Source organism: Myiozetetes cayanensis, unplaced genomic scaffold (assembly GCF_022539395.1).
Source record: "Myiozetetes cayanensis isolate MyiCay16 unplaced genomic scaffold, myiCay2020 scf5-8, whole genome shotgun sequence".
NCBI lineage: Eukaryota > Metazoa > Chordata > Aves > Passeriformes > Tyrannidae > Myiozetetes > Myiozetetes cayanensis.
In genome coordinates, this window is record NW_026087742.1 from 110,961,215 (window position 1) to 110,985,661 (window position 24,447).

The 24,447-nt window shown below is 43.2% G+C and overlaps 1 protein-coding gene across 18 annotated transcripts in view; it reads left to right on the top strand.

Annotated features, from left to right (window-relative positions):
• Positions 1-9,237, top strand: part of KDM6A (lysine demethylase 6A) — a 150,564-nt gene extending 141,327 nt beyond the window's left edge. For 10 of the 18 annotated variants that reach the window (XM_050334017.1, XM_050334023.1, XM_050334022.1 and 7 more), the window contains 2 exons: positions 3,677-3,803; positions 4,738-9,237. In XM_050334017.1, the coding sequence (XP_050189974.1) occupies positions 3,677-3,803; positions 4,738-5,034 (424 nt within the window). In that variant the 3' untranslated portion in view covers positions 5,035-9,237. The remainder of the gene's footprint in view (positions 1-3,676; positions 3,804-4,737) is intronic. The other 8 variants (XM_050334021.1, XM_050334031.1, XM_050334024.1 and 5 more) reach the window with 3 other exon arrangements.
• The last annotated feature ends 15,210 nt before the right edge of the window (positions 9,238-24,447 follow it).

The window sequence follows — 24,447 nt, forward strand, 5'->3', positions numbered from 1 at the left end:
CTAAACTTTGGTTGTACATTACAAATAAACAGAGGTGCTGAGGAGCAGATAGAAACCTTGGTCGTGCATGCATTCGCTTAACCAGTCCACTGAACCCATTTCCAGTTTGCTGGGGTCAAGCCCTCCTTCCAAGTTAGTTGGCAGCCAGATCCCAAGTTCCATGCACTGTGTGTTGCAGAGGGGAAGAAGATGGGATGATCAGCTCTGGTTTGTAGCATCCAGTAGCAGAAACCTGAGATAACTCTTCATGGTAGTCACTCCTGTAGTTATGGCATAGCTTTTACCAGAAATGGGTGTCACCACAGTCTGGTGTCCAGCCTTGGCTTTGTAGTCATACTGGAAATGCAGAAATCTTTCGTAAGATATGAGAAAAGTTCCCTAATTTTCTTACGGACTGCTTGTCTGCAGGAAAACAGCACCAACTGGGAAGTGATTGTTGTCCACTGCACCTGGATTTTCTTATGTACAAAGTATAGACATTTGTGTGTTTTATATATGTGAGTGTGTTTTATGCCTGGGCATAGAAACACCTGAAAAATAGTGATTTTTGATAGAGCTGATTGAATTTCTTCTTGGATAGCTGACTTAATTTGTCATCAGGAAGTAAAGATAAGTGACACGGCTATCATCTTTTTGCCAAGCACAGGTGTATCTAAAATTGCACATCGAAGTGTTTAGGTAGCTTTGACTTCTGTCTCTGGGGCTTCTTGGGTATCAGAATAGTACAAAAGAATAACTCTTGGAAAACGATAAAAAGTAGCATTTAATTCAATTTGAAATATAAATACAAATATATCTTAGTGGGTTATGTGAGAGTAACCACTGCAGAGGCAATAAACTAGAATTTGAGCATACATCTAAATATAGGGAGCCAGATTAGCAATGAAAAGAGACAGAAGAGCAGAAGGGGAAAAGTAATAGAAGGAACCTTTGCTTTTGGAAGAAATCTGAAGCCTTGTTATATTTTTAGTTAATGTGCAATTCAGTGCTGTCTTGATAGATAAAAGGCAAAGAGCAAAACCTGAAACCTTCTCATGAGATGTTTTTGAAAGATTTGCTTTTAACAGTAGAATCGTGAGCAGGAACACAGCAGACAAAACAATTTAAAACTTGGCTGAGGGAGGACATCCCTCAAGAAAAGAAAAATTAACTGCAAACCTCTTCTTAGATGGAAGCCAGAAGGACTTTTACAAATGCATCTGAGGAAGAGAAGAATTTTAGAGGTAGTGCGAACATAGTAATAAAGGCTTAAAAAATTAATTCCAAAGTCACTGAAATACTAAGTTCTTTTACAAAAATAGTTTCAGAAGCGTAAAAGAACATGACATGAGAGAAATTATTTTGCACAAATTCATGAAGCCAGATAAAATACGTTTAAGTATCAGGCAAAATGTATTACTGAAAGGTACAAAGAGGTCAGTTCTGGATTGCCATTGGGATGATCTACACACTTTGAGAAGTTTTACTTCATATCTGAATATTCAGACACTTCTCACTGCCCTTCTAGAATAGGTCAGGGTGATGTCCATTTTTAAATCTTCTGTTAAATATTGGAATTTGACTGGACATGATTTACTCATATCTTCATGCCACACCTCTAAACAATTTGAGAGAGATGGTGTAGATTTTCTTTTAACTTCACTGAGCAAGAATAAAAGCAGGTCTACGGTACTAAAAGCTGAGCCCATTTAACTTGCACATTGTGACTCTGCTAGGCACCTTTTTGGCTTTCTTTGGGCTTCCCAAACTTCAGGAACAGTGCATTTTCAAGGGGATAGTTTGTATGCTTTCTCCCATACTTGACATTTATATTTTCAAGTGCCATTACTAGGACCTGAATTTTATCCAAGGAGAGGAATCTCACCTTCTAGCTATTGTTTTCTGCTTTGGTTGCAAATTTGGCAGACATTGCAGTGATGCTGTAAGTGGTTACATTTTGGGCACTTCTTTTTTCACATCAGTAACACTAGAAAGCTCTTCCAAAATAACACTTCTGAAAGTTCTTGGAAGTCAGGAGTGGAGAACAATGGTGGCAAGTCTGCAGGTGTGCTTCCAGTTACTCATTTGGCATCCCTGAAGACTTTTCCAGATAACAGCAGGCGAGAAGAATGGTGGTTTTTTAACTTTATTTGACATAGGACTGTATTGCACAAAAGAATGGTTTTCCAAAGTTACTGAGCTTGTCAGGAGCACGATAACCCAACACCCGAGTGAATCAATACATCATCCACCACACATAGTTGGCCTTGACATCGTAAGTCCCACTCACATCAAACTTCAGAAGTGTTGAAGGAGTCACAGCTTAATGAGCTGTATAATTTCCTTGAAATTTGGTATACAGAAATCAGATGTTTAACAAGAGAAACACACTCTCAGTTTTGGGTTGCCCTTACAGTGAGGGTGTTGATGAAGCCACAGATTTGTTTTTTAGTGAGGATGAACAGTATGAGTGTAAAACAAGAGGAGAGTATCTCAAAAGTAAGCCCAAGATTCTGTTTCCAACTACTTGGAAACACATGAAAGAAACTTTAAAAAAAAATACAGAATGTGCCTATTACATGTTTAAGGCTTTAAAATGGGAGGATCGAGTTGAAAACATTTGATAGAACTCTTGAGCACTTTGTTTTCTGTCCAATGTTTGTTTTTCCCCTTAATTTTTTTCAATCTTCCTTCTGCATCTAATGAGCATGTAACATAACCACCCTGTGGAGGAGAAAATTAAAGGCTGCAAAGACTGCAGCTCAAATAAATGGGATAGCTGAGAGCTAAAATTATTGTAAATAACATTGTAATTTAGAAATCTGGTGACCTGTTTTGCCAGCTTTTTTTTAGAGAATGTCTGTAGCTCATAAAGTGCTAGAGAGCAAGTTTCATTTTCTTGTACAGAAGAGAGCTGCAGAGAATTGTGTCCATAAAATCATTATTTATATTTTTTTTAGCTTTTCTAAAAGTATGACAGGGAATTACAGATTTTAATTTGACATTTGAGTGGTTCTTTTCTTCATTCATTAAAATAAGTGTTAGATCAATCTTTTTCTGTAATTTTTTTTTTTTTTTGTTAAAGGACTTAATTATTAAATACCAACCTGCCTGTTCATTTTCCTTCTGCATGGAACAAGATACATGTCGATAGAGTCTGTTTCCATTGTGTGTAGAATGATTCCTGGCAGAACTTGGGGTTTCAGGCTTGGGATCATTGAAATTAGTGGTGCTGAGGAAGCAACAGGGTTTTTAGGAAGTTAAAACAGTTCTTTGGATCAGGCTGTCGTCACACAAAATGTAAACAGTTGTGTTGAACTTGGCAGTTCAAGCTTTGTGCTGACAGATTTACAGTTCAAAATAAAATACATTGGTTGCTTTTGAAAGCAAATTGTTTTATTGTGCTTAAAAGGGCATTCATGTGTTTCAGTCCAAAAAAAAAAAAGGTACAAAAAAGCAAAAGGTACAGCAGGGCAAGGGGCAGTACTGACATGAAACAAAACTACACAGAGGTCCATAAGCACATGGTGTGACTTCTCCCTAAGTCTTGAGTCCAGTGAGTCTGACTAGGCAGCTGCTTTTGAAATCCCAGAGTAAGAAGAAATTTCTCTTTTCCCAGGGAAAGAAATACAAGCCTGTTTGAGTCTTGCTGTAGGATTGAATGTTGAACTGAACACACAACTGGTTTTGGTTGCAGGTACTGCCTGTTAAGAACTCTCAAACAGTGTCAGACACTGCGGGAAGCTCTGATTGCTGCAGGAAAGGAGATAGTCTGGCATGGGCGAGCAAAGGACGAGCCAGCTCATTACTGTAGCATTTGTGAGGTCAGTAAAAATATGTCTTGGGCTTGTGCAGTATTGATTTAAATTTTGCCCTGTCTTTTGTTGTTGTTGCTGTTTAAATTTTGCTTTTAAGTTGCAGCATCTTCTCTGTGCTCTGAGCACGTTTATTGTGATGCAGCACTGTCTTCAAAAAGCTTATCCAGAAGATTTTCTGGACAGAGGCTGCAGTCTCTCCCACAGTACTTCCACAGCATTGTTTTTCACTAGGTCGATTTTCCAAATCTCAGTTATTATATCCCTTCCTGCATGTAATTTGATCTTCTGGGCTTCATTTTAAAGGTGTATCTGTCTTCATTTCAGAAGTGAGCAACACCCCCAGAAGAGAGAAAATTTTAAGTGTATTTTTTTTCACAAGACATATCTTTTTGCTGAAATTTTTTATTCTACCTTCTGTTACTAGTTGCTTTAAACTATGGGATAATCATTTCCAAGCTTAAAAGAAAATAAAATCTTCCTACCCCCTGAAAATCAGTTTCTGGTTATCTTCTGACCTTATTATCTTCTGAGCCTCTTGGGCAGGATGAGCACGTGACTCAGTAGTAAGGAAATAAATCACACCCTTCTCTTGCAGGCAAATTTTAAAAAGGAAAATTAGGTGTAATTGTTACAAATCCCCACCTTAGTGAGTAAGCCCTATTCAGCATATGAATCCTGCTTTGTCAATATTGACCCAAAGCTTTCCCATAGCGCTGTTCATGCAGACATCCTAAGTGCAGTATTAGTGGTTTTACAATATTTCACCTCTCTGCCTGAGCCTTGGGAGAATAGATTTTTTCCCTGAACAAATCTCATATTTCTCTTTGCACGCATGGGGGGTAAGGTTGTAAATCTTGGAGAAAATACAGTTTTTCATGGTTTAACTTTTAAAAAAAATAATGAAATTGTAACACTCGACTTCATGTTTCCCTTCTCGTAGGTGGAAGTCTTTGATCTGCTTTTTGTCACTAGTGAGAGCAATTCTCGAAAGACCTACGTTGTACATTGCCAAGACTGTGCACGAAAGATAAGCACGAACCTGGAAAACTTTGTGGTGCTAGAACAGTACAAAATGGAGGACTTGATGCAAGTCTATGATCAATTTACATTAGTAAGTCAAATTAATAAGTGGGTGCATAAATACATTATTTGTAAAGCAGTTGTAGACTGTCTTGGTGCTCCGCTGTACGAGTACCGTGGACTTTCTGATGCAAATGGAGGTTTGGGTTGTGTGTGATATTTACAGAACAAAACGCTGAAGAGTCAGAATTGTGTGAAATACTTCAGTAACTTACTGCAGAACATAACCACTGAGTTTTCAGGAAAAGTGTGATGTTACAATTCATAAAGTTGTGGCTTTAAAAATCCAATAGAGATCACCTGAAGACCATAACTGGATCAGATGGAGATGGGAAGAATCAGGACAGTGAAGCTTGGAGAAACTAGCACCAGGTTCAAGAGCATCTCTAATACATTGGTTGTGGTATGAAGTCAGTATAGCAGCAGAGCATCCTATGCACTCAGACCCCTTCCTTCCCTTTCCCAACCCATCCCTACTCCCAAATCAGCACTGTCCTTCTGCTTAGCAAGTGGATGCTCTCAAACAGTTCTGTCTTTTGGCTTGGGGCCTCCTTTGCATTTCAATTTAAAGCAAAAAGCCTCTTTGCCATTATAGCTTTGTGCTATATATGGCAGCCTCCTGCTTTGAACTGTGTCAGCACAACTGTCCTAACATTTCACCCAGGTTTCATTGTTTCAGGCAAAGATGGCTTTTGTGTAACCACGATGAAAGCGATGCTGGATGTATTTATAAGCCTTGCCTTTCTGTCAGAGGAGACAAACATTGGACTAAGTGTTACAAGAATTTCATGTTAAATTTATTACGACAGCCCAGTAAGGGGCTGTGCCTTTTGGTTCATTTCCAGGTGCTGCAGAAAATGTGTGTTTAGTTATTTCATGTATTGTTAGCATGCTAAGTTGTGACCTTTTGAGTTAAGGCCTCAAGGTTCAGCAGTCGAGGCTGGTGAGAGTGTGGGACCATGTCCTCTGAATTTAATTCTCTCCATTAGTCCTACAGAGCCTGAGATGGTTGAACTTCAGTTCATACTTCTAGGAGGTCACTGTCGTTATAGTTTGTGGAATACTGCAATTTCAAAGTGATGATCTGTTATAGAAAAGCATATAAATAAACACCTGTTCTCAGATACTTCATCCAGCTGAGTGGAAATGGGGAATAATGTTTGTGTGTGGGAGAAGAGAGGGGGAGGGAGGAGCATTTTGTTGTCTGTGTTTATAACACTCTAGGTAACAGCAGTGATATTGTCCCTAGAACAAGGGTTCTCAACCTGTGAGTAGTTCCTTCCCCCACCAGAGCCTGAGGCTGCGGCCCTGGAGGACAGTAGTGATTGTTCTCATGTGAAATTGGTGTGCTCATTCATTTCTTTTAAAGGGAATACAGTCTCAATTGGGAAGAGTCATAGCCTAAAAGGTGACATCTCTGAGATGTAGGAGAGTTAAGGTTTGTTGGAAGTCACAGGATGAGGATAATCTCAGAGAGCAAAGGTACAACAGGCCAGAGAGACTGATGGCATGAAGTGCAATACTGGGGAGTAGAAAGGTACCTTCTAGACCTCGACTCCTGACAGCAGGCAGGAAGAAGACACTTGGCTTCCCTCTTGAGGCACTTTGTCCCCATGTCAGAGAATCTGAGACCCTTTCCACCGATACCCTCACTTGAGGGGTGTATGGTTTTGTTTAGGTGGAAGAGGGGGAAAAAATTAAAGCATTTGGAGAGCCACTAACTGGACCATCCCCTTTCCCACTGGTAAACAGGTTGAGAATCCCTGTTTTAGAGTATATAACGTTACATCTGTACTGAGCCCACGTGGAGCTCTTTGCTGCCACAATGGGACGTGTTTTGGCAGCTCACATCGTATTTAGCACAGCTGTCCCCACAGCACACTCCAGTCTGCAGTATAGGCAAAATCCTGATGCAAAGTATTCACAAAATACATGTTGTCTTTGAGTAAGTTGGAAAAAAATGCCAGTATCTACTTGAAAGAGTCTTGAAGTGTAAAAAGAGTAGTGTGTGTGACTTTAAACTCTCATGGTTGCAGTTTGTGCAGGTCTTGGTTAAACACAGAGTTTTTCACCCTTGTAGAAAAGGTAATTTAATGTTTTCTCTTTCAGGCTCCTCCATTGCCATCCTCCTCATCTTGACATTTTTTCATGGACATTAAATGAAAACTTTTCTGATATTCAGGAAGTGACCCAGTTCTGCACCACTGATTTTTGTAGCTATCCCGTAAGGCTGCTGGCTGAAAGCTGTGTCTATGCAACCTTCCAAGTGCGGAGTGTCAACCAACTGGACAGGAGAGAGCACTGCCTCCTACTCCAGAACTCAAAACAAATAAAGCTCATCCAGCTGTACTTCAAAAAAAAATAATTCCATGTTTTGTATATATCTGACAAAACTGGCAACATTATACAGACTACTGACTTGAAGACCACCTCTTTTGTATTTCTCTGTTTCTGGGCTGATGAGTTGGTTTCATCCATTTTTCCCCCTTCAGAATTTCCCTTGGAAAAAGTACTAGCTTAGCTGGTCATTTCTTTGTAAGGTAGTTAGAAATTTTAAGTCTTTCTTTGGGCAACTTTTTTTTTTTTTTTTTTTTTTTTTTTTTTAATGTGAAGAGTTAGGTGATATAAATTTTTTACTGCTTTTATGTTTTTCTGTCTTGTTTTGAAACCATGACGGTTACACTTTTGGTTCCTAAATAAAATTTAAAACAATTAACAGCCAAGTCACAAAGATAAATGGGTTGCACATAGACTAAGGAATAAACTTCAGATTTGTGATTTTTGTTTCTAATCTTGATGTAAATTTACACTATTTATAAATACATATTTATTGCTTGAAAATATTTGTGAATGGAATGCTGTTATTTTTTCCAGATTACCTGCCATTGAAATTTTAAGGAGTTCTGTAATTTCAAACACTACTCCTATTACATTTTCTATATGTAAATAAAACTGCTTAGCATTGTACAGAAACTTTTATTAAAATTGTTTAATGTTTAAAGTTTTTCTATTGTTTGAGTTTTAAAAAGATTTTATGTACAGTGCCCAGTTTTTGTTCTTTTTTGAATCTGATTATATATATTTTATATATACTCTTGTGCTTGTGTATATATATAATATATATAGAAACTCGAATATAAATATGTGTATAAAGATTTAGAGACTAAATTTTTCTCGTTTTAAGTTTTACATCTATGGTAGATTTGAGGTGTCTACTGTAAAGTATTGCTTACAAAAGTATGATTATTTTTAAAGAAATATATGGTATGTATCCTCAAGACATAGAATGACCTTCAGACTGGTTTATTGTTAAATTGCACTTTTTGCAATAACAGACCAATAAATAGTTGCTGCCAAAATGTAGTAGTAGAAAGTAAGTAACAGCTAAATTTTAAAGCTCTTCAAGAAAATACCGGCTTTGACAGGAAGTTTGGCACTAGTTTTAGAGGAGGAATGAAGAAGACAAATTGGTGGGGATGTTCTCTAGATTTCAACCAAATTGCAACTTATATATTACAATATGTTCTATTAACGATTTTAAAAGTGAAGACTGAATCATCTTGGCGTCATTGTTGACCCCAAAAAAAGGACGTTGTTTTGTGGTATTCTATTGTATTTTCACATATTTTGTAATATGAATTCACTGGTAAATTTTTGAAGCACTAGGTTTATTTAGGACAAGTTTATAATATATCATTGTAACAGTTTGCAGTTTTAATGATGGTATTTATTTTAAGTTGCTCCTTTCTCATTAGCTTCTTGGAAATGCATTAAATCTAAATTTCAAAATTGATAGCTTTCTTATCGATCAGAGTTGACTGATGCAGAGGGTTCTGCATCGAGCAGTTTCTCCTAATTTCTCATTAGTGGGGTATGTTAGTGATTGCATTGTTAAATTTTTTGTAATCAATGTGAAGTGTTAAAGGCACAGAGCATGCGAGTAGTTTCTTTTGAGCAAAAAGAATCGCCTCTTACGTTGTAGCTTCAAACGAGGGGTGTTTTAATGAAGAATCAGTACAGCTTATCTAACGCTGTGACAGCAGTCGAACCGTAGTTACTACTGACTTTCTTGCTAGTTCTTATAACAGTTGGACAAAAGGGTGTAGAGATTAAAGAAGAGAGTTAACAAATGCTCCTGCCAGCGAAATTATTCAACTAGCAGTTAGGAAGCCAGTATTTGCAGTTCTGTAAAGATGTCTCAGCTCTTGATAACAAACTCTACAAATCATAATTTTTTTTTTACTTATGTATTTTATGCAGTCATAAATATTGTAATCTTGACAAACCATGCTGCAACTGAAAAGCTACTCCTTTTACAGTAGTCTTAAACCCAAATAAAAGCAAGATACACTTACCTCAACTAATGGTAAACAAAAAGTCCTCATTTCTCAGTGCTGTAAAAGAACATTGCTAATTAGGGAAAGAGCTACTGTGCGCTAATCAAAAGGGCTTTCAACCTTTCCTCCCCTTTGGAAAAAGAGGATATGGCATTTCTACCAAGGAAGAAAATCCACATTTTACCCATTCATGAACAAAGTAGACCAAACCAGTAGAGGAGCACCAGGCAGCATTGCTCGTTCTGTGGGAAGGTGGTGTCACAAATTTGAATTGCTACAGGGCTTCAATATTTTGCAGTTTTCGTACTTCTTAATCACACTGTGCTCCCAGGCCATGGACAGTTTGGATCTGTAAGCTGCTATGATTTAGATGGCTTTTGTTTCATTTTATTAAAAAAGCACAAGTCAATATTTTATCAGTTGTGCTTACTAAGAAGCACTTGTGCTTCCTCAGTTGCAAAGCTCAAGATGCAAGTGAAACATCTGTAATCTCTGGGTGTTTCCAAGCGTTAGGAGTTGGGCAGGGTGGGGGGGAGCCAGAGTCCAAGGCTGAACGGAGAGGACTGGCTTCTTTTTTCCACAGAATCTCAGTCTTGTGGTCCTTGAGCTCCACAGTTGAGCTGCAATCACTGCCAGTGATTCTGATTTGCTTGTGGCTACAAATTACAGTAGCAGGCAAATGAAAGATCAACATGTAAAAGAATGAAAGTGGCCAAAGTTGTGACATTTGTTGCAATAATTTTCAAAAGGTTTTGGGTAATACAAAAATTGTATTATTAGGTGATGGGATAAAGCCAGAGACAAATGGGTGTTTAAAAAAACAAACAAACACAACAAAAACAACAAAACCCAAAAACCATATGAAAAAGTTGAATTAAACATAAGAAGGAATTAGAAATAAATAGCAAGATTTGCTGCTGAACTGTGGATCTGAGAACTGTCCTGGAGGAGCTTGACAACAAAGCAGTCCCATAAAAGTGGAGAAGGAGTAATCAGGTGCTGCTGAGCTTAATTAAGCTCTTCCATAAATATATTCAACAGACTGTTTGATTTTTTAAGCTTTCCTTCAGGTACATAACTTGAGAGCAGTTGATCTTCTTTTTTGGGGGAAGTCCTACCAGTGGTTACAGTTTAGAAGTAGTGGTGATACTGATATCTATGCAAGAAGTATTCAGATAAAAGTCACTAGAAAGTGAGAAGTATCTACTTACAGAAAATTCTTGAAGCTTCCTGAATTTGTATGTCAGGTAATAACTTGTTGATCCTAAAGACAAAGTATCCTGAATCTGCTCCTCTCGAGTTGGAAGGGCTTTCGAAGTGGCATAACAATGATGATGCTTTGCTTAAATGAACTCAGGTTGGCTCAGTTCAGCAGAGTATTCTTGGATCAAAGATGGGCAGGGCCCAGGTACTCCTCAGCTGGTGATATCCTGGCCACAAATACATTTATTGATTAGGACAAGGAATTTGCAAGGACTCAGCCAAGGTGATAGGGAAGAGGACTCTCATCCTTGGATGCTGCACTGATCCTAGAAGGGGGCTCAAGTAAACATGTTTCTTACTGTAGGGTATTAGGAGGAGAATTTAAGACTGAGCTTTCCTAGGTCAGAGCCTGAGTCCATAGCAGAGTTGGGCCAGCAGATAAGGGTAGGAAAGCTTTGTGTCCATAAGAAGGACATGGAACTGTTGGAGCAGGTTCAGAGGAGGCCACAAAGTTGGTAGGGCTGGAGCACTTTCCCTGTGAGAACAGGCTGAGAAAGTTGGTGCTGCTTAGCCTGGAGGAGAGGAGGTCGTGTGGAGACCTCACAGCAGCTCCTGGTACCTGAAGGGACCTGCAAGGAAACTGGAGAGGGACTCCTTGTCAGGAACTGGAGTGACGGGATGTGGGGAATGTGTACAAATTGAAAGGGGAAAAATTTAGATTAGGTACTAGGAAGAAATTTTTTTCTGTGAGGATGGGGAGACACTGGAACAGGTTGCCCAAGGAGGTTGTGGATGCCCCAACCCTGGGCAGTGTTCAAAGCCAGGTTGGATGGGGCTTGGAGCAACCTGGTCTAGTGGGAGATATCCCTGCCCATGGGACCTGCCTGGTCCCACAACAGCTTCATTCCAGGAAAACAATGGCGTTCCTCCAGAAAGAGGGGACAGCAGGACACTGGGGGGAGGTGGGACATGACTTTTCCTTGTTGGAGCCAGAAACTCCTTGCAAAGCTGAAGATGGTACAGAGGAGGAGAGGGAGGGGAGGCTCTGGGCAGAGCCCCCGTGGTGACAGGTTGTGTGGGGTGACAGGGGGTGCAGCACAGCTGCATGTCTGGGCTGGGAACACGGACAATCCCTGAGCCCCACAGGAGCTGTCACCACAGGTGGGAAGAGCTGCAGTGCCGCTGCTGTGCCCAGCAGGGGTGCTGGGATCTCCCACTGCCTCCAGCAGCAGGGCTGGGCTGTGGAGGTGAGCACTCATTAAAAGATTCAAAAGATAGGTAGGTGTGGGGTGAGGTGCATTTATCCTTATTTAGTGCAGAAAGCCATAAAAACGCGTGGAAGGGATGGAAGAAGAGAAGCATCTCACAGTGTCAGGGAGGGCTGAGCTTCCACCCTCACCCCTGGGGCAGCAGTGTCAGGGTTTACAGGTCTCAGTCAGCCCCTGCTGCCATGGGCCTTGTTACAGCATTGAAAACCAAAAATACACTTTCTGCTGCCCCTGCCTGGGGAACAGTGGGGCAGTGGGTATCTGCAGCAGTTAGGACACACATGTGGAGCTGGGATGGAAATGGATTTATCATTAGATCCCCCTGCCTCCCTCCTGTCCTGCCCCTGAGCTCCTGAGGGGCGATGATTCCTCTCTCACAGAGGACAGCATGCTCCAGTTTCTAGCAGGATGGAGCACCACTCAAATGAGATATCCTTTCTGATAGAAGGTATTTTCTGGCCTTGGTTAAATATGTGCTGCTGCCCAGGGTACAGGGAGTGACACTTGTTTTGGGAATGAAGCTGGTGAAAAGGGAAACCAAGCCAGAATGGTTGAAGGAGAGAGCAATTTAAAAGTAGCAAAGCCCAGGCAATGATTAATGGATGGGCTAATGGTTAAATAAATGGGCTAAAGCACCAACTCCCTTAGCTCATGGAGCTGGGAGATTCTTGAAAGGGTCACACCTGAGAAGTCACGTAAGATGTGACCAGTGGCTGGGCTGTCATTCCAGGCACAGGCAAAGATGAACAGGAATAAAGAATGTTTTCATCCTTTTCCTCTGTATTTTCCAGCACCAAACCAGTGGGAAACGGAGTAGTCCTTTGAGGAAAACTGGGCTTTTCTCGTGGCTGTGGTCAGTCATCTGTAGCTGTCAATGCCATGTGCTGAGTGCAGTTCATGTCCTGGCTGCTGCTGGAGCTTTAATCTCTTCAGTTCTAAGATATATAAGATGTTGGGGTTTGAGGTGTCTTCTTCCCCAGAAAACATCATTGCCAGTGGGCTGTCCCACAGGCTGGCTGACCTTCACAGCAGGAGCTTGAGGGACTTTTCCAGCAGCTGGAGAAGGGTGAGAGGTGGGCAAGGAGTGCAAACAGGGTTTGGTCACTCAAAATTCAGGTGGGTAGAAAAATGACCTATTTAAGAACCAAGGTGGAACTCATATAGGAGCAGACATTGGCTACTGGAGGACAAGTGAGCCACCAGGAGTAGCCTCATTTGGACTGGGAAGAAAAATCTGAGGACAATAACTAGCAAAAAGTCACAGTTACCACAGGATTGGGGTTTCTTTGGGGGGTGGAGGGTGGGGGGAGGTGTGGAGGGGGTTTTGAGGGTAGGGTGTGCAGTGCAATCTGATAAGAGCATCTGCTGTGCTTCAGATCCAGTACTCAAAGGCCTCCTCAAAGGGCAAATGTCTTCATGAGGGAAGATCTGGAAACGTATCCCAGGGGCTCAGGAACTGCTGTCAAGCTCAAGACAGACTTATGGCTCTGTATTTATGTGCAGGACCTTGTCTTGCTTGAGGTGCCAGTGTTATCTCTGGTGTCCTGGATTAAATGCTAATGATTTAGGGACCTATTCACTGCAGACAGGGTGGCTCTGCCAGCTCCTGTGCTGGGCATCAGGAGGAAGGAAGAGCAGAGGGGAGCTGGTTCTGCTTGGGCAGGAGAGAGCAAATTACACCAGCCCTGCCACAGCACAGCAGCTCCTCGTGTCCCGTGGAGTGTAAGAGCCTTTCAGTGGCACAACAGCTACTCAAAGCTTTCCTGGAGTCCTGCTGGGGGAGAGCCCAGGTGCTCACCCACATTCCCTTGGGATAGATCTGCATGGGCAGACAGTGGGGTCTGGGGGGCTGGGAATGTGTTGGAGGGAATTTAGGGCTGCTGCTCCTTAATACTCTGCCCAGCCTTTTGCCTGCTGATGTTTCCAAGGCTGTGCAACCCCGAGAGCCTCGTGAGAGCACCTGGGAAGGTGTGATTTGAGGTGGCAAAGTGGTCGTAGTTACCCTCGAGGCAGAAGTGCTGGGGCAGCTTAGGGGTGCTGATATGCAGCCATCAGATAAGGGTGAGGACACCGGATACCTGGCTGGCAGATACAAAAATAAAAGCTGGGTTTCAGTGACAGATTGGCTGAGTATAATGTTACTGAGAAATAGCAGTGTGGGCTCAGCCCATTGGTGCCCCATGGGGAGCTGTCCCAAGCACTCATGTGGCATGATGCTGAGATGTTTTGCAGCAAAACTGGACTCTGTGATCTCAGAGGTCTTTTCCAACCTAAGTGATTCTGTGAGAACACTGTCCTTTCACCAGGAACTAGCCTACAACAGATTACGGGCAGGTGGACATCTTAGGAGAAAAAGGCCTCATCTCCACATGGATTAGGTTTCCTTCATCGTTAACCATCATTGCACCCAGATACAACAAGAGATTTTGGTATTACTGAACATGGATGAGGGAAATTGCTGTGTCTGTGTGCGCTGAACTGTGTTTTTAACCGTGTGATTCTAAGTCAAGCTGCAGCCTCACATTAAAGTCTCACATCAGCATCTTCACTCTCAGGAAGAATTTCTTCACTGAAGGGGTTGTCAAGCATTGGAATTGGCTGCCCAGGAAGGTGGTGGAGTCACCATACCTGTGATTGTTCAAGAGATGACTGGACATAGCACTTAGGGTGGTGGTTTAGTTGACAAGGAGGTGATCAGTCAAAGGTTGGAATCGATGATCTCGCAGGTCTTTTCCAACCTAAATCGTTCAATGATTCTGTGATCCTTCAGCTTTCACCTCTGTGCTCCAGTCAGAAGTTCTACAGGGTTATCTCTGAGATAGACACAGCAGAAAACATTCCCCTCATAAAAGCAAAATTAAAAGACTTGGGGGGGTCGGGGGGGAAAAAAGTCACAGTTTTTATGAGAAGTGTCTTAGAGGTGCAAGTGTATGATTTTTTTTTTTTAAAGGGAGCAAATGAAGACAAAAAGGAGCAAAGACTGGCAAGGCAACAATCTGGGCAGGCAAAAAATGGTTTAACCAAGTGCTTAGTGATCCACCCTCAGTTCTGGTTAACAGAGAAACAACAGTGTGTCAGTAGTTGATGATACCTTTGAGAAGCCACTTCAGCAGCTACAAAGTAAAAGGCAAGGGTGGAATGAGTTTTCCAGCACTGAACAAAATGAGTTGGCAATTACCATAAGTGCAACTTCAGTTCCTAATTTTCAAAATCAGTGCAAAATGCTGTTTACAGAGCTCGATGGAGCCTTTAGCAATTATGGCTGTGTTGTGAAGAATACCATGGCTAATGCTCTCCATGGCTTATTTACACAACTACGAGATGGGAGAGCGTAAGACAGCGCCTGAGTGAAGTGCTGCTGTGTTTGAATAGGTGTTTGATTGCCCTGTGTGTGCCAGGAGTTGGCTTTTTCAGCTCTGTCTGGTGTTTCTCCAGCCGCTGGGTCCCGCTGGCGCCTGCTGGGTGAGAGCCTGAGGACCTGCCAGCACAACCCGTGGCTTCCTTCCCTCCAGGTCACAGCCCTGAGATGTGCTGGGTGTGATGCTGGACAGTGCTAAGCTGTGCATTAATGTGGAAACTCCAGAAAAATCAATTTGGCCTTCAGCTGGGAAATGTTCCCAGTCCCCTCCCCACCACCCACCTCCCCTCCCTCAGGAATTCATCCTGGGGGTGCTGGGGGTACCAGGGGCAGACACAGCAGAGGTGCTGCCTGCTGAGGGAAAGTGCTGGGGCAGCTCAGCACCTTCTCCTCCTGCAGCTCATGGGGTTGATGGGTGCTGCCAGGAAAACGAGGAACAGGGCGTTTTCCCTCACAGGTCTCCAAGTTCTGCTGGGAAAGGGTCTTGGGAAAGAATGAGGAGGTTTGTGCTGGCAGGTTTTGGTACCTGGAGAGGGGATAGAGGGGTGGAGCATCTTGCTTCAGCTTTTCCTTTCCTCACTGCCAGTGATTACCCACATTTGGCATTTCTGCCTTAGAGCAAAACCCCAGGGAGCTCCCACACTTCAGGGATGGTGGATGCAGAACAGCAGTGGATATACAGTAGAGAAAGTGGGGTTTTTTCTGCAGCTGAGGAGAAGGGACGTGCGTTTCTTCTCATCTTCCAGAAACTGGGTGTTGTGTCTGCTTTCAAAAACTTGAAAACACAGAAAAAAAAAATATCTCACATAGGGAGGAAGAGCTGCTCACTGCTCTGTGTCTTTTTTTTTTTTTTTTTTTTTCACTTCCTTCCTCTTCAAATTACTTTGGCAAGCTATCTTGCTTGAGATCTGCCAGAGAAGAAACACTCTTTCTCTCTATTCTGGCAAATCTCTTCACTTCTCTAATGTCTTGTACGCTTTATGTGCTCATTTTGGTGCTTTTCAGTGGTTGTGCTCATCTCTCCCCCTCAAAATACCTTCACTTCCTCTTAACATTTATCTCCATGCTGTCACTGCCAAGCATTCTTAATGTAGCCTTCCTATGCATTGACACACTCCTTGATTCTCAGCCATGCTTATCACCTTCTCTAGGGGTATTTAATGCTCAAAGGGGAGGAAGAATTTGGCTTTGAAGAGCATGTTGGCATTAGAAGCTTCCAGACCAGAGGATATCATAAAGCAGTTAGCTCAATACTGTACACGGACCTGTGCCTGTCACTGATAATGGCAAATCCACCAGGATACAAGAAAAAAAACCAGTTGTTTTTAAAATAGGCTTTTATTTGTCTGGTTGCAAGGTGATTCATTTGTTTGGGCTGCCTGAGAAAGCATTAAATGTCTTCAAAACTTTTAAAAACTGTGAAGGCTTAATGTCCCTCCAACGCTTCCCCACCTTCGTCCCCATTACTGAAATGTTGTTTGAAATGTTGGTTGAGCTTGAATTACTTTGTGGCTCTTGATTTGTTGTTGTTATTTGGTTTTTTTTCCCATTTGCTTCTTGCCATGCTGAAATGCCCTGACTGGAGTCATTGCTTCCCTGCCACAGGGGTTCATATCTTTCCCCAGCTAATAGAAAATGAACTAGAAAGAGTTGTATTTACATTTTTTGCACTGAAACCCCCCTCGCTGTTTCTGCTTTCCTTAATGTATTTATGTACCTGTTTGGCTGGCAGGTTCCTCCAAGCAGAATTCATCTCCTCTGACGTGGGGCAGAAGCACAAAACCTCATGCCTGGGACCCTCTGCCATGCTCCCTTAATTATGTTTAATTGGAGGACCCAGTGGTGGTCTGGGTGATAACAACCTTTCCTTATACTACTGTCTTTGCAATCAACTTTTGTCTTCCCTGGCATGCAGCGAGAGGAAGTTTTTCCCCTGGTGCCTCTCCAGCTGTGGTGACTTCTAGGAAGTAGTTTCTCTTCCCTCTCTCAAGTAGCCAAAGCACCACTGGGTGCTCACCAAAGCCCTCCTTCATTTCAGTTCAGAAAACACAACAGACTCCACTTCTGAAATGAGGAATTGCCCCTCGGGAAGGGGTCTGGGGTCTCTTCAGTCCTCTGGGAGAAATGGCTCAACTTCAGCAAACATAAAGGAGTGAGGATGATTGAAAGGAAAAGCAGCCTTGCAGGAACAGATGAAGCTGTTTTGGGTAAGGCACCTAAAGAGCTTCATCAGGGAGCTAATCTCTCAAAAATCCCAAGAACACAAGGAGACAGGAGGAGGGACAAGTTCCTGAGCTACCAGTTTTCACCTGGGAGGAAAGCAAATTCTCTGAGCCCAAGTTTTCCAGACTCTAAAAAGCAAACAAATATCAGATCAACTCTTTTGGACCATTTTGACTCTATGAAAGGAGAGAAACTTGTATTAGTCCATGTACAGCCACTGAAGATGTTTCAGATGTTGACATAAAAAGTCCCTCGAGGGTACCTGCCCTCAGAAATTAAAGCAGGTACATCTTTGCCAGATAACTTGTTTTGATTATGACAAGGATTTGTTCTGACTGAACATTTCCACATGTGCAAAGTGGCTAATCTGGCAAACCAGAGCTTTAATAGGTGTGGGATCTCAAAGCTCCCATGTGCCGTTAACACAGCTCTCCCTCCTACTCACAACTCTGATGTCAAGATGGTTTCTCTGGATTGGGTTAAACTTGTTTCCTTCAAGTTGGGCTTGTTTTATGTTTTTGGTGGTGTTTTGTTTTTTTTTTTTTTTCTGAGAAAGGAGTTATGAGTGGAAAATTAGGGTGTTTCCTTGACTCACTTGAGAAGACTGAGTCATTAGTAGCTATGTTGCAATAGCTTTATCCATAATATTGTAAAATTGTTCACATCTTTCATTTCATAGACATCACAAAGCTAAAAACTCTTTTTCCACTAAGAAAGACATTTCCTTGGTCATCAGAAGTGGGCAGCTACTGAAGTGGGAGGTCACCCTGGGAGCCCCAGCCCTTGTTCCGCTCATTCCTGAGACATTTGGAAATCACTTGGGCTGGCACATTGGGCCAAATCTGTGATTTTGTGTTTGGGGAGAAATATAAGATACAAAACAAAGAGGAATCCGTGTCCTGTTGTGCCTTCCCACTGCCTTACAGTCCCTGACGAGGGGATTTCCTCTGCAGTCACCTCTCTTCAGGCTCGTGACATCTTGCCAGGCTGATTTCCCCTGGGAAAACCCTCCCACGCCTGTGCCTGTCTGGTTATCCTGTTTTCCTTTGTGCTGCACTGAAACCCCAGCTCTTCCCAGGCGCCCTTGGCAGGCTGAGCTCCCAGGAGTCCCTTCTCTGCTCCTGGTTTTCCCCTCATGATGAGCATCTGCCTTTAGCAGAGTCACCCCCCCTGAGCAGGGTTCCTCACTCACACCCGCTGGGTCCTATTTCCACCAGACCCATTGTTCCCCAACTGTCCCACAGAGCAGCATCAAAGTCATTCTGGAGAGGAGGTGCACAACCCCCACCCTCCCTCGTGTGCTCCTTGCCCTGACAGATGGGGAGGCTGGGGAGGGTTTTACCTGATTTTGGTCTCTAACAGAGGTACTTAAGCTGTTACTCCTGTTTCTTCTTCGAGACACTGCTTGTGAGCATCACTGCAAAATACTGATTTCTTCATTCCTTGGGCTGCCTCGCACCGAGTTTTCATGCTGGCCACAGCAGCTCTCCTGGCAGGCTTTCTGCCTCTGATGTGCTTGAGAAAGGGTTTATTGTCGGCCTCCGTGCTGTTAGCAAGTCGCTCCTTGGATTTCTCTTCTGGGGCTGCCTTATTGTAGTCTTGCATCTAATTTGCCTAATTCCTGCATCTGATTTCTCCTTTTTGAAGGGTGCCTGTTTGGTTTGAATCGCTCCCTTGTGCTGCTGTTTAGCCACCTGGGGGTGTGTGTGTGTATTTTGTGTTTATTGTCGGTACACATTTACTCTGAACTCTAATGTGGTGCCTTCAAACAGATCCCACTGTTGCAGGGCTCCTCAGGAAAAACTTGGGCAGACATCACAGCAGATCCTACTTTCCTGTTGGGCTCCATATATGGCTCAAGACAGTCATGAAGCAGCTCACAGCTGTCCCTGCAACCTGCAAATCCAGCCTCTGAAAGTTTCCCTCTAGATGAGTTCACGCCTCTGCCAAGTAGCATCCCTTCATCCTTTTCCAGCAGCAGGAGGTGATTTAGGGGACTGCACTGAGGGCCTTTGCTCCCACCTGCTCCACAGGTTGACCCATGCCTCAGAGCAGGAATGGGTGTGCTCACAGATCTGGGTCTGCAGCAGGGAAAAGAGGGACTCTGTAGTCACAGCTTTCCCACTAATTCTTAATTTTTACCTCTGTAGTAGTGAGAATCCTCTGTCCTTTAGTTCAGTCTGTGTTTCTGTCAAATTTATGAACAACCCCTCTCATAAAATCCCACCAACACAGACATCCCTGGGAACGACTGTCTTTTGAAGAGTCTGGTCTGGTTAGAAAATTCCTGGTTGTTTCCACAACTTGCAGCCTTTTATATTTCCTCTCTGATCTGCCAGTGCTGAGGGGTTAGACATTTTTTTGACAAATGCGTATATCTTTTGATGGAACCTCAAGGTCATAATTTCACTCATGCCCTCCATTCAGGAGCTACTCTTTTCTGCCTTCCTTCCCTGGTAACTTTATATTGCTGTACATGCAGTCCTTCAGTCATGCAAAAGCTGTATTTTTAGAAAGCACTGCTTGGCTCCTACTTGGGGACGTGCAACCATAAAGTTCACCACTTGCTTGGCCAGCCCTTCCCTGCTCTCCCTGCAGCCAGATGGATGCTCCCTCTCATCAGGTGAAACACTCAGAGGGTTGGTAACCCCAGGACTACTGTTGGAAGAAAAGTCAAACAGATTAACTTCGGAGAGCCTGTCCCTGGAGCACGTTTACAAAACAAGTCAATAGCTGTTCGTTACATTTTTTTTTTTTCTGGCCATTTTGCTCACAGAACTCAACAAAGCCACTTTCTACACAGCTTTTTTTCTTTCACACCCTTGTAGACACAAAGAGTCAATATTTGTCCCCAGGCAACAAAGCCATTAGATGGAAAGCCCCTTGACAGTGGGCACCACCCCTGGCCTTGCCCATCAGACAATTGCTGTGGTCCTTTGGCACCTGGGAGGTTTGATCCTGTCCAGCCTTCACAAAGCAAAGGCACTCGTGGGGTCCTCTCTCTGGTGGAAGGGGACAGGCAGAGCAAGCAGTGCCATGAGTGGAAATGGGAAGGGATAAATAATTAATTTCCTGAAATCTGGACAACTCTTCCCATCCCTTGTCCACCTGCTGCAGGAATTTCCATTTTGAAACACCAGCAGTGATGCAGTGACTCCCTTCAGGGACATCTGAAATGGTGACGAGTGCCCTGACTGGGAACAGAGATGCTTAATCCCAGCACTTGTCCCCAGCAGCACCGTTGTTCCAGCACCTTTCTCCTCTTGTCCTTCAGCAGTATCTGAACTGTATCACAAATCCCTGCTTTGTTTTGCTTGTAGAAATAATGCAAACACATAAGGGCTCTTTCTTTGCTCCATCTTCATCTTGAGGTGATGGTGAAAAAAATGAGTAAATGTTTACAGCTGCTCCAGCCAGAGCACAGCAAAAACCCAGAGGTGATCCTCTCTCTTCCCCTTCCTGTACCAAGAATATGAATAGAGGGAGGTTTCAATCCCTGTGAAAAGTCTCTGATTATTCCCAGTGCCTTGATTATTTTTTTTTTTCAAAGCAAGAAAACCCACTATTTTAAGGCATCACTGGAGGAATGAATTTGACAAGCCTTTATCCAAACTAATGTTTAAATTCTGAAAGGGGAAAGAAATCCAGTGTGACTGACAAGGTCCTTTTCAAGCACATAATATGCTGAACCTTACATGACATTTCTGTGGGTGTCAGTCTAAAGAGCTATCTTTACATGCAGGGTAGCAAATGAACTGTGTAAGGCGAGGGCTGGAGCTGTATATGCATCCTTGCTGAGTAGTACTATAGGATTGTAAAAGCTGACAGGCTTGTTCTTTTCAAGCTCCGTGTCCCCAGGGAAAAGGCTGTGTATTCTTGTTCTTCAAACACCTAAAAAGTTTGTTCTAGACTAACTGTTGCCGTTTATAGTCTATGTTGCAAGGAATAGATCTTGGTTTGTTTTCTTTTTTTAAAAAAAAAAAAAAGCTAAACCCAGGCAGTTGATCCCTAAAGAAGTGAAGGGCTCAGGGTGGAAGAGGTGCTGTGGGAGGAGCTGATAGAGGTGAGGGAAATGCTGCTCAGGCTCTCATCAGATCTCTTTGTCCTTTTCCCATCCCCTCTTTCCCCTCCAAGGTTAGGAAAGGGCTGGGGGGTCTTGCAGCCATCCCGTCCCAGCCTCCTGGTAGGGAGAGGTGAGAAGCTCAGTGGTGGGGTTTGGATGGCCCTTTGGTCAGGAATGAGGATTGTCAATGGCAGCTGGGGACACTTTATAATGCAGGCAGCACCCTCCAGCTCCAACTGGAGACCTGTGGAAAAAGGGACAGTTCCCATTGCTCCAGAAGAGCAAAAAAAAGTAGAATGTTGCAGGTAAAGTTATGACAGAAACACAGGGTTGGTTTTTTAAAATGAGAAACTCACCTTATTGCTGCTGCCCCATTTCCTTCTGGTGGTCTCTGCTCAGGTGGGGGATCTCACCTTACCCCCATCCTTTAATTGCCTTTTTTGTTTTTTTTTTTTTGTTTTTTTTTTGTGGTTTTGTTTGTTTGTTTGTTTGTTTTTAATTGTTTGAAGATCTTTACCTGTGTTCCTCCCTAGTTTTCCATCTATCTTTTTTCCTCTTTTCACTTTTTGTGGACTTCTGGGTCATCCTCACCCTTCCCTAGGGTTCTCTTGTCAGTTGTTCAGGTGATCATTGAGGGGCAGTGCTGAAACCCCACCAGTCTCCATCTGGCTGAAAGCACCCCCTTGAGGAGGAGAGCAGATAAATCTGGCCAGATTTTCTAATCTGCAAGGCAGAAAATCCCCCAAACCCCCAATGGCCTTACCATGAGTAGCTGTTTGCATTTAAATTTCATTTCCCCGAATTTCATGTTTGCTTGTTTTTTACTTTCAGGATGGCTACCAATCTCCTTTCAGCGCTGAATTAGGGAAACAGAGGATACAGTAGCAGCTAAGCTCACCTATTAATCAAATTAATATGTCTTGGTGAACCCATTCAGAGCACCGTGGTGCTGGCTCTTGTGATTTCATAACATCTCATGACATTCAATATTTTTGTTAAAGCTCTGCTTCTCAGATTCATGTGATGATAGGAGAAGCTGAGGAGGAATTAGCAATAAAGTATCCAGAGCACCTGGCTGTAGAGACTAATTGGCAAATGGGACCCAAGTGCACCCTAAAGCCTCAGAAAACCAGAAGGCAAATAAAAAGCACCTGCAAACAACTGTTGTTGGCTGAGCTTGCTGGAAAGATGCATGAAATGTGCTTGACAGGCTGCTCCTGTGGACAGGAGCTGTTGAGTGCTGACCTCGAGTTCTCCAAAAATGCCGCATTATTTTTCTGGGCAGCCCCTTGTGGGAAGCTGGGAGCCGGCAGGGGGTGCAGGGGTGGGTGCAAAGTGGGGCGAGAAATTATCACAGAATCACAGAACATGCTGAGTTGGAAGGGACCCCACAAGGATCATTGGGTCCAGCTCTTAGCCCTGCACCAGGACCATCCCCAAGTCACACCACGTTCCTGAGAGTATAATCCAAACACTCCTTGAACTCTTGTCAGGCACCCACAAGAGCTGTGGAGCGGGAAATCTGACTCTCCAACCACCCAGGGTGGGTTGTAATGAAACCTGATAGAATGATATATCCCTGACAGAGGATTTTGAGGTGCTCTCCATGTTACCAGACCCTTTGACTTCAAACACCTGTGTGGGTTTTCCCAGCAATCCAGAGCACACACCCCCCTTTCTCTTTGGACGTGCAGCAGCTGGGAGGTGCCAAGAGGAGTCAGAACAGCTCGGACTCAGGGGCCACAAAAGTTCCTGTGAAGTTTGGGAGCACGAGGCCACTTGAGAGGCTCTGCCTTGGTGCCATTTCCCCTGGGCATCAGCCAACCCTGAGCTGGACACACAAGGGTGCAGAGTGAACAGGCACTGGGTGCATTGCTCATGGAAGGGAACCAGATTTTACCAATTTTCCACTTTCTGTGGTGAGGACCTGTTTCAGCCAATGCTGCTCCTCGCTCTTCGGTGGGGAGTGCATGAAAAAAAATCTCAGAATCATAGAAAGGCATAGGTTGGAAGGGATCTTAAAGATATCTAGTTCCAATCCCCTGCATTGGGCAAGGATGCCACCTTCTAGATAAACCACTGGCTGCCATTCCTTCCCAAGGGGTTGTGCTGGGCAGGGGAAACAGTGCATAGCCCCTACCTACCCCCTGAGAAATTACAGTGTTAAAATATGCTGCTAGCCAAAATATGGCAGAAAATTGAGTTTCACAAACCCCTTGACGTGAAAACTTCAAAAATATGCGGGATATGTGGCAGTAAGACAGACACCTGATAAACAGCTGGCCATAAAGGCAGACTATCCACAGACCAAGGAGGTGACTGTGAGACTGGTGGAAGACCTCTCCTGCCATTCCTGTTCTGCTGTGGAAATGGCTTGAGCTGTTACCAGGAACAGTTTGCAAAGGCTTACACAAAGCCACTGTCAGAAATAACTTGAATGCAGAGAGGAAAAAATTGCTCGAGAGTTCTTTGGGGAAGGATTAGGTTTTAAATAATTGCCATTTATAAGTTAATTTCACATCCTTTTGGAGCTTGGCCTACTAGGATTTGAAGGCTTGACTGGAGCTGGCAGCAGAGAGGGTGGGCACTGATTCCAAGGCCTGACTGCCAAGAAAGAGGAAAATATTAAGAGTAAAAATTGGCAATGCAAAAAAAAAAAAAAAAAAAAAGCCAGGGAAATGTAGGGAAATGAGATTTAGTTTAGGAAAATTATTGTTCTCTGAGCCACAGACTGATTTTATGGTTGGCATATTAGTCACAGTCTTACATGAGCTTGGCCTTTGTAATCAATGTCTGAAGGGAAACTGTTGGAGAACACAGCTCCCAACGCTTTAATAGTTTGTGAATCCATGATTTAGTTATTTTTAATCATGGATTTTTTTTTTTTTTTAATTTAAATGCATACCAAGGTCTATTTAAAGCGGTGGGGAGACTCCTCTCCAGCTTTAACAACTTTGAATCGAGCCCTGTAAAAATAGATGCTACGTGCCTCAAGGCTTCTGCTGCAGCCTTGCCAGCTGAGTCCAAGCAGCAAAGCAAGAACCACGAGTCTTCTATTTCTTAATCCCAACTCTTTTGGATCACGAGTTACCTGGGCCTAGCAAAGCCCATGTGACAC